Source organism: Alligator mississippiensis, chromosome 11 (assembly GCF_030867095.1).
Source record: "Alligator mississippiensis isolate rAllMis1 chromosome 11, rAllMis1, whole genome shotgun sequence".
Taxonomy (NCBI): Eukaryota; Metazoa; Chordata; order Crocodylia; family Alligatoridae; genus Alligator; species Alligator mississippiensis.
The window spans coordinates 25,748,134-25,766,425 of NC_081834.1; the positions used below are offsets into that span (position 1 = coordinate 25,748,134).

Consider the following 18,292-nt stretch of genomic DNA (forward strand, 5'->3'; position numbering starts at 1 on the left):
ATAGACTCCTCTCCCAGCTACAGACTGAAGCCAACTTAGGGGGAGGGGGGTGGGGAGCTGGCTGCACAAGTTGCTGCAGACCCTAGCCCTGTGCCTACTGCTGCCTGCAGCTTCTTGGGGCTGCTGCCTGGGCCTCCCCCAACCCCAGGGGTGTTTGTCCGCTTGCCCTACATGCTACTGGGCTGTTTCTGCTGGGCCTGGGGGCACCAAGGTGGAACAGGGGGGCAGGGTGGATATGGAGCAAAGCTAAGGGGTGGGGGCAGGTCAGGAGAGGCAGGGGAGCAGCAAAGCCCCCCTCAGGATGAAGTTGCCTGGGTAGGGTTACCATATTTCCAGTATCAAAAAAAGAGGACACTTGTGGTGGGGAGGGAGGGGGCAGAAGGGGGTGGGGAGGGGAGAGGAGTATATGGATTGTGGGGGGGGGGGGGCAGTGATATGCCCATGCCCTGTCCCTGACCCTCACTCCTAAGCCCCTGCCTCCCGCATCACTACTGGTGCCTCACTCCTGACCTGCAGCCCCTGACCTCTCAGCCCAGCAGTGCTCCTCAATCCTGACCAGCAGCCTCTTGCCCCCCCCCCAGCCCTGCAGGTATCCATCACTCCCGACCTGAAGCCCCCTGCCCCACCAGCCATGCTGTCCACGCAGCTCCCATGCACATGCTTCTCACTGCACACACTCTGTCTCTCTTACCTGGGAGCCTGCTGAGGCCCATGCGCAGAGCACGTGACCTGCAACAGCCAATCACTTTGCCCATTGTTCCCAGTCCCAAGCAGTTCCAAGCTGCCAGTGTCCGGGAAAGCAGAGGAAAAGCAAAAACACAGCCATTTGCTCCCATTTTAAAAACCCACCCAGACACGAGGACAGGGGGCCAAAAAGAACACATCTGGGAAAACCCAGATGTATGGTAACCCTATGCCTGGGTGTGGGGAAAAGCCAAAGGGACGTGTGTGGCAGGGAGAAACACCCAGATGTGTGACAGTGAGCCTGGACAATGTGCATGCCAGGAGCTGGGATCTGGGTGGGTAGTGACCTCTCTATGCAGCACCCTACCCAGTCCCTCAGCCCTGCTCTCAAGGGGCTCTACTGCCTCCCTCCCCTCCCTGCAGTCTAGAATGCTGCTGCTGCAGTAGAACAGGTGAAGCATAGAGAATCATAGAGAAGCAGGTCTGGATGGGATCTCCCTGCTCACCAGGCCTCTAGTGGCAAGTCACAGCTGTGCAGGTTGGGAACAGTCAGAGAAGGTTTCTAGACTGATAGTTATATCTGCTCCCAACTCCAGGCTAGCTCTAAGCTGATCAACATTTGTGTAGCTCAAAGTACAATGTGTAACAAGGGCCTTACTCTCTGTGATCCAACTCCTCCCTTACTGCCATTAGCATTGGCTCAGTTCTCATTTCTAAAAATGCAAGTAGTTTCTTCAACACACTCTCCAGTTGAACTTGGAAACAGTCCCTCATTTAAAAAGTTATTTTGTCTGCTTTTATCAACAGATAAAACTGTCACCCATTTAAGAAGATATTCTGCCATTTGCTTTGGTTGCTGTAAACAAATGAGGGTGATGATTTGGGATGTATATTTGCTTTTCAGTAGCTTTTGGAGATGGAAGTTAAGACCCCACAGAATGGGAGGTTTGCTGTGAGCAACACAAAGATGGAAATGAACAGAGGAAAAGTAGACTGTGTCCTGTGTGGTAGTTTCCTATATTATTTACATGCTATGTAATATTTTGGTTATTTCTGTGGGTAGATCTTTAGAACCAAGAAGGAAACCGCTCTGGCAACTCAAATGGAGAAACTGCACTGCTAAAGCTACTTGTGACAGCTGACACATCTGGCCCATGGGGCTCCTCACAGATTCAGAAATTTCCAAGCCCTGCAGGTGAGATGACATGGCCCTATGTGCTGAACCCAATCAGCGTGTAGGGCTGGGGCCAGAGCCAAGGCAGTGAGACCCAATTTGGCACATGCAGGGCTGCCTCCATGCACTGGCCCTATGCCAGACCAGGCCTATGGATCAATCCTATGCGCTGGATCTAGCCCACAGACCGACCACATGCCACTCATCCACTCCACAGCCTGGAAAAATTGGTCATCACTGGTCTAAAATGATTGTTTTTTTGTAACCATGTCCCTTTTTTAAAAGGTTATAATACTTTTAGTAGTGATGGCTTATCATTTGGAGGACCTGGTCTGTTTCCAACATGGAAAAAAGTAAATATCAAATGCTCTAAGTTTAGGTTATTGCCGTTTTTGCATTAATCTCAAATATAAAAGTTTAACACTACCATAATGAAAACTTTAAAAATCGGAGGCCACTGCTGCTTCCAAACAACATACATTGCAACTTTCAAGAAGCTGAAAACAGATTACGGACTTTTTATGTCACTAAAAATGGCAAACCAGTCCAGGCCAATGGCCTGCCTATTCTAGTCCTTTTGTAGATACAATACATTTTGGGGATGAGGAGGACAGTTAAATCACTGCAGAACTCTGTTTCAACAAATGGGACTATGGGATCTCTAAAACAGTTAGTGTACTACTGTGCAATGCCTTAACACACTTACATTGATTACCACATGCTTCTATAAGAATTGTGACTTGGATTTGAATTAAATGCACCACTATCTTTATTAGAACAATTATTTTAATGCTTCAAGATGTGAATATTTCATAAAATACGCAACAAATAATGCTACATTTAAATCTATACAGATTTACTGTTGTATCATTCCAAGTTTTACAAAGATGTACGTAGATTCAGATTTTGTATAAGTTACCTTTATTTACATGTAATGCTCTCAGCATTAAAGACCTATTCAAAGAATAAAACAAAGTAGGATTTTAAATATCCATTAAGACCCATTATATTTGTTACACAATTTACATGTCTTTACAGAGATGTGCTACGCTTTGTTTTTGCATATTTATAAAAACTACCTAAATAGAAATTTGCTGGGCAAAAGCTATATACCATAATTTCCTCTAATTTCCTCCTTGGTAATAAGTTGTTCAAAAGGAAAGGAAGTCAGGGTGTGTAGACTTCTATATTTTTCAGAATAGAGTTTGAAATTCATTTTAACCAGCACTTAATCAAAATAACCAGGGCTAACATTGATAACAAAATAATCACATTTACAAAAGACATCACACTTTATATTTATGAAGAACTGATCTACAATAAATTGCACGTTGTTGGCTATGACTTTGGTTATACATTAACAAATTTGGTTTCTAGACTAACAGGAAAGAAATAAAAAATATAAAAATGCAGCTATAGGAACTAGCATAATCTGTAAACATATTATAGGGCCAAATTCGGCCCTGGATACATGTGCACAACTTCCAATGATGTCAGAGAAGTCTGCACATATCAGATTGCTGAATTTGGCCCATACAACCCTGTAAACATGTTATTATTCTGTTGTGCAATACTGCGAGAATGAATAATAAAGGCATCTAAATACCAAATTAACTAATACTCTGTGGCATTCATACAAATTCTGATTTAAGATTTACTTTGCTGCAAAAGTCTTAACTGAAAATATAATTGTTAAACTATATGTTTATCAAAAATGCGACAGACACCCAGGAAACCAATGCCATTATATATATATATATATATATAAAAAAAAAATCAAAGATTATAATTTCTTACAACTATTCAGAAACATGCTGCTTGTGTCTCTCATAAAATTCCTGGTTTTGTCAAACTGTATTTCAATAAAACCAAGTTAGAAAGATAAAAAATAAACTTTATAATGAGCAAGTCAACATTCTGCAAGCTGACAGCAAGTAGGAAACACAACCACTTCCCACTGTTTTACCCAGTATGCTGAATAGTAAGGTGCTTTGGGCAGATCTGTAATAAACAGCCTGAAGCAGCACAGAATATATTGCAATACACTAAATACTCCTTATACCATTTAACCCCTTCAATTACTGCTCTTAGATCAGCAAGTTTTAAATTTATACTTTTTCTTCACAGTTTCACTTCAGTAGTTTACTGTAGGACAATCTGGTGAATACTGTAGAAAGGCCAACTGCTGAAAAATATATTTAACTGAGCTTGAGGTGGTATTAGCTTATCCAAAGTACATACTGTAGCCACTAACAAGTTTTATAGAACTATGGAAGTAGCAAAATGTGCTTTAAAAATAGGGAATTTTTTCAACACGAATTTGATAAATGATAGTTTGAAAGTTCAATAGCCAAATAACTGAATACAACAGTAGCTCCCTTTTATCTTAATTTTGTTTGTAAACCCTTAGAAAGAAATGTCAGAAAGTTAATTCAAACATACACTATTTCTATTTGTGGCCTAATCAACTCCATCAAAACCCTGAGTATTTTCAATTGCTAAGAGGAGTTTTTCCCATAAATCTTCAAATGAGTCATATGGAGGCAAATCCAAGCGATTAAAGCTGGAAAACATAATAAAACCATTAAGTTTCTTTTAAAGAGTTTTACTTGTTTCAGCACATGAAAAATCTATATAAATTAAATGATGATTTACCAAGTATGAGCTCTTGGCAGTTTTTCAGGGGTGCCCCACTGTTCGATTGTAAACAACTGTGGTCCATTTGAACCTACAAGAAAGCAGCAATGATTTAAATCTCACGTCCTTCTGCTTAAGGTGCCCTGCCTTCATACTGCAGTTGTATCTTTCTGAGATTTAAACATATCCAGCAGATAACTCTTATTCTGGAGTAGAATGTCTAATAGAATTTGAAGCTGTATACTGGACTCAAATGTAGTATATATGTCATAAGTCAGTGATTCCATGAATCTGAATTTTCAAAACAGTTCTAAACATACACTTCAAGATATTTCATCCCTCTGATACTGAAGTGCAAGGATGCATATAGAACCATGTGAAATAAGGGTGTAAGGGATATTGAGGGGGTCACCCAAACCAACCCTCTACCCCAGGCAGGATCATCTATCTAAAGAAGGCATGGCCAAACCATGGTTCACGAGCCACATGCGTCTCCTTGGGCATTTCAAACACAGCTCCTCAAGTCAATTGTTAAACAACAGGTTACTGTGCACAGCACCCGACTCTGAAGAACACACATCGCAAGTTCTATGTCAGCGGTCTCCAACCATTTTAGGTCGGACATCACTTTTGGAATTTAAAAGGAAGTGAAGATCTATCCCCCCCTCCCCCACCCAGCAGGTAAGTTTGTGGGGAAGTGAGGGTGGAGGGCAGTGGTGGGGGAGCGAGGCAGATTGAGGCCCCAGCCCTAGCCCCACACCCTCCCTCACTGCTGAGGCTGGATCCGCCCCCCCCCCGAATGGCAGGGAAGTAGGAAATGGGGCAGGTCCTGCACAGCTGTCACAGGCTGGGTCACGGAGCCCTGAGTGGTTTATCTGGGGGTGTAGGGAGGGGGGGGCCCCCACAGCCTGGGAGGGCATGTGCCCCCAGATCTCCTGATGGGGCAGGGCAAGCTGAGTTCTGGGGCCAGGGTGGTGCCGGCTCTTTCTGGCTGGGCTGCAGCAGCGGTGGTGCTGGGAGCAAGGCCACAAGGGTGGGAGGGTAGCACCCCCAGCTGCCGTTCCCAATGGTGTCACTGCCCACCCCAAGCACAAGTGCAGACAAGGCCCAGCGAGAACAGCCTAGTGCAGCTTTCCAGCCCTCAGCTGCAGCCCAGACAGGAAGAGCTAGCGCTGCCCTGGCCCCCGAGTGCAGCCCACCCTGGCCCACTGACAGATCTGGGGGCATGCACCTCCCCCCGCACGGCCTCCCAGGCTGTGTGCCCCCCTCCCTGAATTCCCCAGATGAGCTGCTTGCAGCTCCATTCTCCGCCCCGTGCTGGCTCTGCAGCGCCTGCCCCTACCCCATTCCCTACACCTCAGAGCTGCTGTAGTCACTGCCCCGCATTTGGAGGAGGGGCACGTGACCCCCTGATTTCTGTACGGCGGAGGCAGCTACTGCTGTGGGCCGGGCTTTGTGCCCTGAGCCTCGCTGCACGTGCCCCCCAGGGCTCTGTCCCTTCCCTCCCCTACCGACTGACCTTTTGGGCTGGAGGGGGAAAGGAGGGGGGTGCGCGTTGCATGCAAAATGCCTCCACATGCCATGCTTTGGCATGTGTACCAGGGGTTGCCTACCCCTGTTATAGAGGCTAAGGTGCTCATCCTAACCATTAACCACTAAATGAAGTTACTGAGCATTCCAAGGTCTAGAGCAGAAGTGGGCAAAGTCTGGCCCACGGGCCGGCAGTGGACTCCATTTCCCAGCAGCCCCTGCCTGCATGACTGGGACCAGTCTCCATGGTAACACTAGCCACACGTGGCTGCTGGCTTGATCCACCACTTTGCCCACTCCTGGTCTAGAGCAATGGTGCTCAGGGTTTTGGTCTTGTGGGCCAGATGAAGGCACAGGGCTCCAGCTCCTGGGATCCAGCTCCTAGGGCCTCATGCTGCCCCCATCCACCCAGGATCTGGCTCTGGAGGCCCTTGCACTGCCTCTGCCTTGTGTCACCCTGTGCACCTGATCTAATGCTCAGGGTGATGGCCTGCAGGGCCCCCTGCAAGCCAGGTGTCATGACACCAGGTGCTAGATCTGACCCACAAGCCAGAGGTCTAGCAGGGGTCTAGCACCTCTGTCTAGTAAAATACTCTCCTCTGAATGTGAGGAAATGTTTTGAATAGAAACTTTCCTTCTGTTATGGAAGGATCTTCTTCTTCAAGATTTTTTTTTACCACAGATCTTTAAATGAGGCAGACTAGACTGGCTAAATTTTGAAAGGCAAGGTTAGGGATGGTACCTTTTAAGTGGGAGAGATCTAAGACAAGTTTCTGGGCACAAGGATCACTTCTGAGTTCCACGAAAGAAGCAGACTTGAATTCTGACAGTAACTGATGCTGGACTTAAAAGGTCATTTTTCAATCCACAGACCACATACAAGGTGGTCAGATGCACCTGCAAACAAGTTTTCTGTCCAAGTCAGTGTGATCCTTGCCTCTCCAGCTTGCTTTAGGAAAAGGAGTTTTACATATTGCATTTATGGGGGTGTGGGGGGTCTCCACATGTTCCAACTGAAAGAATCCACGTTAAGTTGAGGAGAGGCTGAGGGACCTGAACCTGTTCAGCCTCAGCAAACGGAGGCTGAGGGGGGATTTGGTAGCTGCCTACGAACTCGTTAGGGGAGATCAGCAGCAAATAGGAAGGGTCCTATTCCCCCCGGCAGCAGCTGGGGTGACAAGGAACAATGGCCAGAAGCTGCTGGAGAATAGGTTCAGGTTAGAGATTAGGAGGCACTATTTCACTGTTAGGGTGGCTAGGATCTGGAACCAACTTCCTAGGGAAGTGGTCCTCGCTCCTACCTTGGGTAAATTCAAAAAGAGGTTGGATGAACACCTGTCTGGGATCGTGTGATCCCAGCGTGTGCTCCAGGCAGTGGCGCGGGGTCAGACTAGATGATCTATTTAGGACCTTCTAACCCCTAACTACTATGAAACTATGAAATTTTGCAAAGCCAAACTTGCATATGAAAATGTTTCTGGTTGTAAAGAAATTTTGAAACCTGAATCAAGAGAATGCCAATTAAGTGTTACTCCTATGAGTCTGCAGGCAAACAACTCTAGTTCCTCTGCTGCTGCCAGCCTTGTTGAGCAACAGCATAAGATAAGAATTTTACAGACACCATTCATAACCCAGAAGAGAAAGTAAAACTCTAGAATCGCTTCATTTTTATGTTGCTACTATTAAAGAAAAAACACAGATGCTTAGTGGAGTGTATAACTGAAAGAGAGGTAAAGCAGAAAAAGTTATTTCTTCTGCCAGCAGATCCTGCAAAAGAGTAAGAGAAAAAAATGCTTTTTCTCTTTTAGTAGGTGGGTAAAATTTGAAATTTAGTTATATACCTCATTATCTGGAGGCTGATAAGAGAGATGAATTTCAAGCACATTCCAAAGATGACACTACCTGTTTGGTATCCCTATTCTCAATTGTGTGTACCCACTTTCTTCCTGGACCACTGAGGAGCTAACTGCCTGTGTAACCACTTTTATGGGCAGGAATTCCTTTATCAGCCACTGGGGTGGGGGTGGGCTCAGACATGGGAAAGGTTCTAGAGAGACATTTAAAAAAAGACCATTAGGAGAGTAAATGCAGTAGGATCCTGGCAATAGCGAAAATCCACCTGGAGGGAGCAGCAGAAAAGAGCCTGATGTTGGGGAATGGATCACTGCAGTTGTCCACATGCAAACAACAGAAACTGGGATGTCACAGTTGACATTCAGAAGTCAGGGAGAAAAGGATTCTGCTAACCTCAGAGTTGATGACCCAAGCATTAAAAGGACACAAAGCAATTTTGTGAGAGTGGACAGCTAACCATGGAAGCTTCTGGAGAAATTAAAAATGGGCAGAACTACAGAAGGTGGGATTCACATACTGATCTTTGGACAGAGAGAAATAAGAAGCCTCCTGTAATCTCTAATTGTCCCTTCCCCTTTGCATATATGGCAGAGTTCTAGTCTCAACATAGCTGTAAGATTGATTCTTTCACTGCTGTTTATATAAGCTGAAGTTCTGAGATTGCAGAGGTGCAGGTACAGGAGCAGACATGTATGGCTCAGTGCTTCACTCAGCACAGCACTTGTTATATACTTAGAACTAGCAAGTCACTTCTGAGCAGAAGCAATTAGCATATATGCAATGCTGCACTGAAGTATGGCCAAACTGACCCTGGGTCTGGAGTTAGCAGGTACAGAGCTAGCTTTAGTATCTCTACACAGTGCTGCCTTGTACCACAGAGACACACCTACATTTCTCACCAGGAAACTATATTTGAACCATATGGATGGCAACTCAACCATTTGACTCTTGTCTTATGAATGATCTGCCTAATACGTTTTATCCTCAACAAGTGTTTGGCCAATTTTTCAGGACCTGCCAGGTATTAAACAGCTTTTTTTTTTTTCCCCCCATAAGCTGTAGAAAAGTAGAATCAACTGTGGTATCTACAGAACATGGAGCAATATTCCATGTTTATGACACTTGTAACTTTGCTACTCATTAACTGCTGCTAAACTGGCTGAACATTTATCTTCATAATTCTTTTAAACTGAAAAGTAATAGGTCCATGCGTAAGGATCATGACATTTTCAAGATCAATTTCCTTTTTAGTTCATTAATCTACTTCAGGAGTGTCAAAGATACAGCCTGTGGGTTGAATCCAGCCCATGGAGCTCCACATCACCCAGCCCCCTGTGATTTCCCTGGGTCTGAGTTACCCCACACAGTGCATGCTAGACCAGCCCCATGTACAATGCCTGGGACTCATGTTACAGGTGGCATCTGCTTCAAAAGCTGCACTGCATGTGGTACCCACTCTGGCTGGTCTGGGACTGCACTGCACAAGGAATCTCCCCTGAGACCAGATGCACTGTGTGCAGTATGGGTCATGGACCAGCTAGAACAGGCATCACATGTCATGTGGATTCTGCAGCATGTGTGCTAGATCTGGCATGGAGGGGCAGGTCCATCTGCCTGATCTGACTCCATGGACCAGCCCTTGGCCTTCACAGGTCCAGACAAATTTGATACCCTGCCCTATTTCATTTTAGTGAAATGGTACTATAAGTACTTACCATATAATTCAGCAAATCCATTCATAGGTACACGGGATGTGCCAGTGACAAACTGAAGTAATCGTATTCGCTTTTCGGAATCCATCATCAACACTGCCTATATAGAGTAAGAATTATATTTAAAACTTCAGTCAAAAGAGTATAATATTATCATCTTAAAGTGGTTTAGTACGAATAACATTATGTGATAGTGGTTTAGAACTAAAAGGATTCTATCTTCCTATCTTTCACAATAAGTGTAAATCTATTTCTTTGCACACCACTAAAACCTGAGAAGTCTACATGTTCTGATTGATTGTTTTGGCTTCCAATTCTTCTGTGGCACAGCAACAAGAACACTGTTACTAATTTAGCAGGCAGTTAAAATACAGCCCACCCAGATTTGGCTCCTACTTTCTTTGAAGCTTGTTGAGGTTACAGACTAGTAGACAGAAGCCTATATTAAATAGAAGAATTTAAACACCTCTTTGCATAACCATGTCAAAGGGAGCTACAGTGAATATTTTTAACCCTAGATATTTATTCCTGAACAAGAGAAGTTATTTTATTATAACCTCAAACTAACTTTTCAACAGACAAAAATTAAACAGGTTATTAAAACACTTGATACATGAGAACAGCTGATCAATGTTTTAAAGTTTGTTTAATTTGCATAAACAGAAAATTAGATCTTTGTTACCTTCCAAAACCACTGTATAACTTGGTGATTTATGCTGTAGCCATTTTTGTATTTTGTATGTAGTTTCCAGTCAGCCACATCCACATCTCCTAGTCCACACATTAATAACTATACAAATAGAAATGCCAAAATGTAAGTCAACCAAATATGGTTACAACATGATGTGTTTCCATTTCCAAAAGACACTTACCTCTAATTCATTTTCATCAAAAATTTTGATTAGGTCTTGTGGTATTAGTTCAAAAAATCCCTAAAAGAAATAGAAAAAGCGTCTTAAAACCAAGTAATGGCATTTTAGACTTCTTTTTAAAATAACACCTAGATGCACATACTTTGGGAATTAGAGACAAGATGTTGCTTTAAATACAGGACTTTTTGACACATCTGTGCCACAATTTTGGGGCAAGTTATGCTTGATTACATTCTACAAGTTAAGGGGGTCAAAGTAGCTGAACTATTATCATTAGTTTTGACCAGACTTTATTTGCTAAACACCATTCCTATATTGCACTAATGCAGAACTTGAATTTCTTCATGAAGTTCAGGTTTGTTTATTTATTTATTTTAACAGAGAACTAGTTTCTTCCTTTTGCTACATACAAACTGTTGTGCAGTTAAATCCTCCCACCCTGGTAAATACAGCAAAATTGCTTACACATGTTAAAAGACAAGTACCTCTTTTTACTAACTTGGCAATGCAGTTAAAGAAGATCAGGAAAGTCAACAAAATATGACCAATTTATTCTTCTTCAACAATAAAATTTTCTGTGAAACCCTGAACCAATTATTACTGAGTGTCATACTTAAAAATATTTGCAGAAAAGAGAAGAAAATTAGTCTTAGTAAACTTAATGTGATTTATTGTTCAATAATTTAAAATGTAAAAACTGATTTCAGGGTTGATACAAAATGTACTACAGCTAGTACAGTTCACCAGGATTTAGCAGTAACTAAATTTTCAGCATCAGTTGAGACAGCAAAGTACATTTATAATAAAAATGCTGCTGCCAGTTGCAGAATATTGGTACACCATTGAAAGATTCACAAATCTAACACCCTGGGCAACATCAGGCTAACTTTTTTGCTGCTAGAGCCCTAGTCTATGGGATCTTTATGAGGATGCTTTCCAAAAGGTCTATCCTAATATTAGGTGCAACAAATTTTAAAAATAGTCTGTGTATTTAAAATGAATACCTCCTTAAAGGCAGCCATTTGTTTCTGGACTCTGCTCACAAACCTCCACTGAATTACAAGGCTGCAAAAAGAAAAAACAAACAACAACAAAAAAATAAATTATATTTGAAATACATGCAATGCATACATATTCTAATTCTAATTCACTGAAAGGATCAGTGAAGCAAAACAAAGACATGGTATTTAGAGAGACTACAAAAAAGCCAGATACCCAGGACAAAACGTCCAGTACTTACTGAATATAGTCTCGCTTGTTCTTGTTGGTAACTACTATTTCTGATCCGCCACTTTTCAAATCATGTTGATGTGTCTAAAAAAGATATACTGAATTATATGAAATACACTTAACAGAATTCAAGAATAAACATTAGATCAGGTGTTGGCAAGGGGTGGGGGGAAGGTCCTAGGGGGTACACATGGGTGTGTGGGTGGGGATGGAGCACTGCCCACCACCCTGCACCACCATCATCCAATAGCAGGGCCGGGTGGGAGACATGTGGCAGCCATCGCCACCACCCACCACCCTGTGCTGCTGCTGCTCTGTCTCTGGCCACGCATCACCCCACACCCCGCCGCATCCAGCTGCCGGGGGTACACTTATTAAAAAAAGGTTGAAAACCCCTGCATTAGATGATATAGTAAACTCTTCAATACTGGAGAATCCCAAAAGTGTGACAAATGAAACTAGTTTCACAAGAGACCACTTGAAATAGTTGTGTATTTTTGTTGAGGAGGGGGAGGTTGCATTTAAGTGGTGACAGACTACAACAAGAAAACTCAATTATTTCTGACTCAACAACAGTAAATCACTTCAACATCTGTGCACAGGTTTAGAGTAATATTGTATATTATTTTGTCCTAACTTCACTATCTATGCTTCCAGTGACTCAGCTTCTTTTGTGAGATGTCTTGGAAAAAACACTTACAAAACAACTACAGTGTTTTTACTGAACGGTGGATTGACACACATTTGTTACATAATGGCTACTATTACTGGAACTTCAGTATAAAACTGCAGCCTGTTATGCATTTATTGTTTTTCCCCTCTTTAAGGACTAGCCCACACAGAAACAGAGCTACCACCATTCTTACAGCTGGCTGACCACTGTAAATTGGGATTTTTATGCAAGACCAGCGTTGGACCCATGCTATCAAAAATCAGAGAATAACTGCATTTTAGAATACTTTTCTGCAGAAGATTTCACTACAAATGCCACATTTCAAAAAGGTAGCTGCTAGTCAGCCTAAGCATAAGTTATTATATCTAAGCCTCGCAAAAAATTATATGGACATTTTATGTACCAGGACTAGTGCCCTTCCTGAATAGTAAAACACTGATGCAGGGGATTAATTGGATTTAAAAGAAGCTGGTTTAAAACAAGTATTCCTCAGTAACGTCTCAAATCACAATATTAACAAAATATTAAAAGAAAATGTATCAGCCAAGCAAGAGGTAAGAGGAACAAACCAAGAATTCAAAAGTGCATATTTAATTACTATGCTATCTTGTAAACAGAAAGACTACTGTTTCCTAGGATAAGTGCCTTATTTCATGTACACCATTGTACAGCAATATACAAACCTGTCCAAATAGTTCTTCATCAACCATAAACCTGAGGTCCAATTCTGCTGGGTCATTTTCAAGAATCCATTTCAGAGAATTGTAATATTCACTGTCCTAAAAATGATAATTGCAAACTAATGATTGAGAACAGAAGGATTATTTGAAAGAGACAGTAAACAAACCCAATGTTAGTGAAGGCCTGGAAGTCTGTATTCAGTAAATACTTTTTGTAGGAGTAACTATTTATAGCAAGAATTTCTTAGAGTGATATCTTATATTGGACCAATGGTATAGTTGGGATAAAGTTTAACAAGTTTTCGAATGAAAGACAGTCTTCATCAGATCTGAGCAATAAAAGCCAGCATAACATAGTAAAAAAACAGTTGTAAGAAAGGGAAGAGAGATTTGCAGGCGTGGCAGACATAACACTAGAGAAGAAAAGCAGCTGATTACTGGGAGATCAAGGCCTATTAAAAAGGGAGGAGGGAAGAATGTATAGGAAGAATTCAGGAATCAGGTAGGTTACGATGTGCTAAAAAACAAGTATCAGCATTAAGTTGTTAGAGTCCTTAGTGACCCACCAGCATATGAAGTTTTGTTCCCAAGTTTGCCTTTTAAAGGTGTCAGGTGGATTTCCCTTGAACATGAAGATAGTAAGGTCAGAGAGTAAGGTTTCTGGGAAAAATGTGCTCTTATTGGTGTACGTGCATCTGTCCTTCATATTTTTTCTGTGAGAGTTCATTCTGGTGCACAGTTGCTGTTTAGTTTCCCTACATAGTAGTCATGAGGGCATTTGGTACATTGAATTAGATATATCATATTTGGGGAAAGGCATGTGTAGGAACCACAGATTCTGATGGTTTTGTTATGGGGGGAGTAAACTAATAGCAGGAGATGTGTTGACAAGTTAAGCATTTCTTGCTAAGGCAAGGCTGTGTCCCACTTGATGTCTGTTGGACAGTGGGGAATTTGCTTCTGATGAATTGGGCCAGATTAGAGGGTTGTTTAGCCAGGAGTAGAGGGGCTGGGAATATTTTTCTCTAGGTCTGCTCTGTGTTGACTGTAGGGTTTACAACTGATACTTCCTTCAGAATTGAATACTATGAAAATAAGTTTCAGTACTATGAAAGTAAGGTACAACTCATTGTTTCTTGGAAGGCATGACTATCAGTGAAATGCTCCAAACAAAACAGTGTGTAATTTTGAAATTAAAAGAAGAAAAAAAATGCTTTGACCTATTTTTCATTTTGTTTCATGCAATATGAATGTCTCCACATATTTCCTGATGCTGAGATTTTCCTCCATTTTCTTTAACAACTGCTGTCACAGGCCAAAACAAACTGGATGGTACTACTACCCTTCCTTGGAAATTTCAATGCTATTCCTTATTCATCAGCAGGATAGAGTTACAACCATCACAAGTTAGTCCTTCCTAATAGAGCAGGGATGGGCAATTATTTGGGCTGGAGGGCTACTTAAAGAGTTTTGATGAGCCGTTGAGGGCTGTCGACATGCCAATTGATCCTATCCAGCCTGCCAGCTGCCACCGAAGCCCAAGGAGGAAGGGCTGTGTCACTCCACTCTGCCGCAGCTGAGGACAGGCCACACAGTGTATAGACTCCTCTGCCCCTCCTTCCCTCTCTTCCCCCTTGCGTCCAACCCCCGCCCCACCCGTCCGGCTTCCTGTTGGCGTTGTGCAGTCCTGGCACAGCAGCCGCTGGCAGCTGGGCCCACACAGGATTGGGTGCAATGCAGCGGTCCAAGTAGCTGTCCTACCCACCCGCTGTGATGAGCTACTGCTGCCATGCTGCACCAGGAAAGGCAAAGGTAGCTGCCCCGCCATTGCAGTGGCTCACTGCAGTCAGCAGGTGGGACAGCTACTTGATGTGCTGCATTGCACCCTATCGTTTGTGGGCCCAACTGCTGGTAGCTGCATTGGCAGGACTGAACAGCTACAGAATCAACAGAAAGCTGGGCAGGGGTGGGGATGGATGCAGGGCAGGGGGAGGGAGGGGTGGAGGAGTCAGCACGCTGTGTGGTCTGGCCCGGGCTGCGGCAGAGTGGAGTGCCATGGGTCGCAGCCTTCCCTCAGACTCATGGCAGCAGCTGGTGGGCTTGATGGAATCAATTGGCAAGCTAGATATGGCCCACAGACCATATTTTGCCCACCCCTTCTATAGAGGAATCATGTTCAAAGCAGCATTATAGCATTGAGGAAACATTAAACAAACTGATACCTCCACAAAACCATCATGTGCAGATGCAGCTGTATTCTCTAAAATGTTAGAGTGCATGGGCTAACTGTTTTTATTCTTCCTGCTTTTATTTCTCCTCCAGACACTCCTGCTTCAGTAGAGCTTGTCAAACCACTTGCGAAAAGTTACACAGACATTTAAGACTGATATGCAAACTGTGTGTTCTTGTCCAGCTTTGATTTTAGAGTCTTTTACTGATGTCCTGAGACTGCCTTAAGCTTCCTGGAGGAAACAGCATCATATTTTTGTCTGCCTCTTTTCAGAGAAATACCAGGACTAGCACCCTTTCTGAGTAATGAAACACTAATGCCAGTGATTAATTACGTTTAAAAGGAGCTGAAAGGTTGCAGTGGCATCATGGCTCACTCAAAAACAGGCTAAAGTGGGTCTGACCCGATATCTGAATCTTCTATGAAGGTCTATCCAAATCCATTAAAACCCATCACTGGTTGTTTCCAGAGGGAACAGCTTCAGCTTCTTTCGCTAACCTTCTGGGTACTCAGAGGACTTGCAGATCAAGCAGCAGACCAGAGTTTGGTGGTGTAAAGCACAGGGCACTGGGAGTACCAGACATTTGTGGGCAGAGCCACATCACAAAATGGGTAGAATTTAAGTTTGATAATTTCAGACCAGACATTATTTTTACCGAAGACAGACTCTTGAACAATAAGGTTGTATAAGAGCAGAGTTATCCTGAATAAAATAGATCTTTTCTCTACTTTATTCTAAAAATAATGATCTAATCCCAATTAGCTAAGAAAACGTACCAGCACTAAACTAACACTAATAAACATTTTCTTAAAAACAAGAAAAAATGTGGTGTCTACTTATTAATAGTGCAGAAAATGTATTCTCCAGAACTCCATTCTTCAGCCATGCGAAGAAGGAAAGAATTGAGCGTGGAGTTACAACTGCTTCCCTCTATGTACTGGGCCAGTGGTGCTCAGCTTTTGGCCCTGCAGGCTAGACGAATTGTGTAGGGCCAGTTCATGGGTTGAATCAGGCTCTACACTGTCCCTGCCTGGCCAGGATTGGGCTCCAGGAGCCCCATACTACTCCTGCCCAACCTATGTGCTACCCTGCATGCCCAATCTAACATACAGGGCCCTGGCCCACAGGGCTCCTCACAAATCTGAGAAGCCCCATGGGCCAAGTAACAGTACTAGTGGCTGGATCCGGCCCATGGTCCAGGGTTGGAGCACCCCTGTACTAAGCTAGGGGGAACGAGATGCAGATGCAGCCTCAGATGACTCTGCTATTCAAAAGAATCCAGCCTTATGTGCACTGAATTTGTGCATCAGTCACTGAAACAAGGAGCCAAAATTAATACAGTTTAAAACTGAAGCCCTGAAGCATCTTCAAGCCTTGCACAATCTTGTATTAAGGCAACAAAACTATAATAGCCACAACACTGTACGCAATAACATTATACTTTAGATAAGGAGTGCTCAACCCTTGACCTGCAGGCTGAATCTGGCCCCTGGTGCCATGTCATCTGACCTGTAGGGCTCCCCACAAGCCTGGGGGGAGCCCCACAGGTTGTGACCCTGAGCACTAAATCAGATGTACAGGTTGCATGAGGGTCTGGGGCCTGAGCTTGGGATGTGTGGCTGGGCAGTGCTGGGCCCCCATGCTCAAGCCTGGTGTGCAGAGGCAATGCAGGGCCCTATGGCCCAGTCTAGATTGTAGACCAGCCCTGTGCTACTCATCTTGCCTACAAGGATAAAACATTGATCACCACTACTTTGGACTCCTAGCAGTGCATTTCTTTTCTGCTGCAACTAGAAAGGGTCTGAGAATGAGGCATAGTAGATAATTTGGCCTCTGATCGCTAAAGATGGAATCCCAAGTGCATTCAAATTTGAGCCAAGACTTGGTATTACTATGGAAACAAAACTTAATGAAGGACGATACTTTTGCACTTTTAGCATTCATTGTAACGGAGGAGTGTTACTTATAAAGATTCTTAACATCATGGTATGATAAGATCATACATTACTTTTAATGACCAAAATGCAGAAAACCAGTTGTAGGCGGCAGGAATAAGATCGAAGACCCAATTCTTGGTCCTTTGTAGTAAGAGACTACACCACATTGCTGTGTTAAATTAAGCAAACAACACGATGTTCCGTGCCAAATTTTCTTTAAAGGTTAATGTATTTAGCCTTAGATGCAGCTGCCTTTCAGTAAAACTTGGATATTAAGCCACTTAGGCTGCTGACAGACATGAAAAAACAAAAACCCACACTTTACTGGAAGAGGCAGTGTGTGTTAGTTTGACCTTGCTCTGAAGCATCTACATAGATCGCATGCTTCAGCGGGCCTATTTGGTGCCTTTATCTAAATCTAATTTAATCAACTATTAGATAAAAGCACCATAAAAGCCCCAATGAATCCCTGATCTATATAAAGGTTGTGCGAGCCTGGTCCTGCTAATGCAATGCCTCTTCTGGGCATGTGCTGAGCTTGGCACAGGGGCACGCCAAGTTTAAATTGCCGTGGTTTTTTTGGGATATTGGTTGTAGCTGTATTGGTCTAAAGCAGTGGTTGCCAACCAGTGGATCTCGATCCACTGGTAGATCTCAGAGCCTCTTGGAGTCGATCCAAAGCTGGGGTGGTGGGGCTGAGTGCTCACATGCATGCACACATGCACCCCAGCCCAGCAGGTCTGTCTGTGGGGGAAGGAAGGAAGGGGACCCCCACGGCGAGGGACGGTGTTGCAGAGGCAGGAGCAGGGGTAAGTTGAGTGGGGCCCTGGCTGGGTGGGACCTACCTGCTGGGGAGGCATGCCCCCAAATAATTTTTTCTCCCTCTGCCTTGATCTGACCCCTGACTCCACAGACTTACCTGCTGGGCGGGAGAAGGGTGGCAGCAGCACGCGGTAGATCTTGGGTTGCTTTTAAATGCCAACTGTGATCTACCTAAAAAGGTTGGAGACCACTAGTCTAAAGGCACAGGAAGACAAAGCTCTTGGGGTAGAGGTGATATCTTTTATTAGACCAACTA

The 18,292-nt window shown here is 43.5% G+C and overlaps 1 protein-coding gene across 2 annotated transcripts in view; it reads right to left on the bottom strand.

The window, feature by feature from the left end:
• Positions 1-2,609: 2,609 nt before the first annotated feature.
• Positions 2,610-18,292, bottom strand: part of NEDD4 (NEDD4 E3 ubiquitin protein ligase) — a 127,686-nt gene continuing 112,003 nt past the window's right edge. For both annotated transcript variants that reach the window (XM_014606090.3, XM_014606088.3), the window contains 8 exons: positions 13,050-13,145; positions 11,704-11,777; positions 11,468-11,528; positions 10,464-10,523; positions 10,274-10,381; positions 9,595-9,691; positions 4,514-4,586; positions 2,610-4,421 (listed from right to left, as the gene is read on the bottom strand). In XM_014606090.3, coding sequence (XP_014461576.2) covers positions 4,319-4,421; positions 4,514-4,586; positions 9,595-9,691; positions 10,274-10,381; positions 10,464-10,523; positions 11,468-11,528; positions 11,704-11,777; positions 13,050-13,145 — 672 coding nt within the window. In that variant the 3' untranslated portion in view covers positions 2,610-4,318. The remainder of the gene's footprint in view (positions 4,422-4,513; positions 4,587-9,594; positions 9,692-10,273; positions 10,382-10,463; positions 10,524-11,467; positions 11,529-11,703; positions 11,778-13,049; positions 13,146-18,292) is intronic.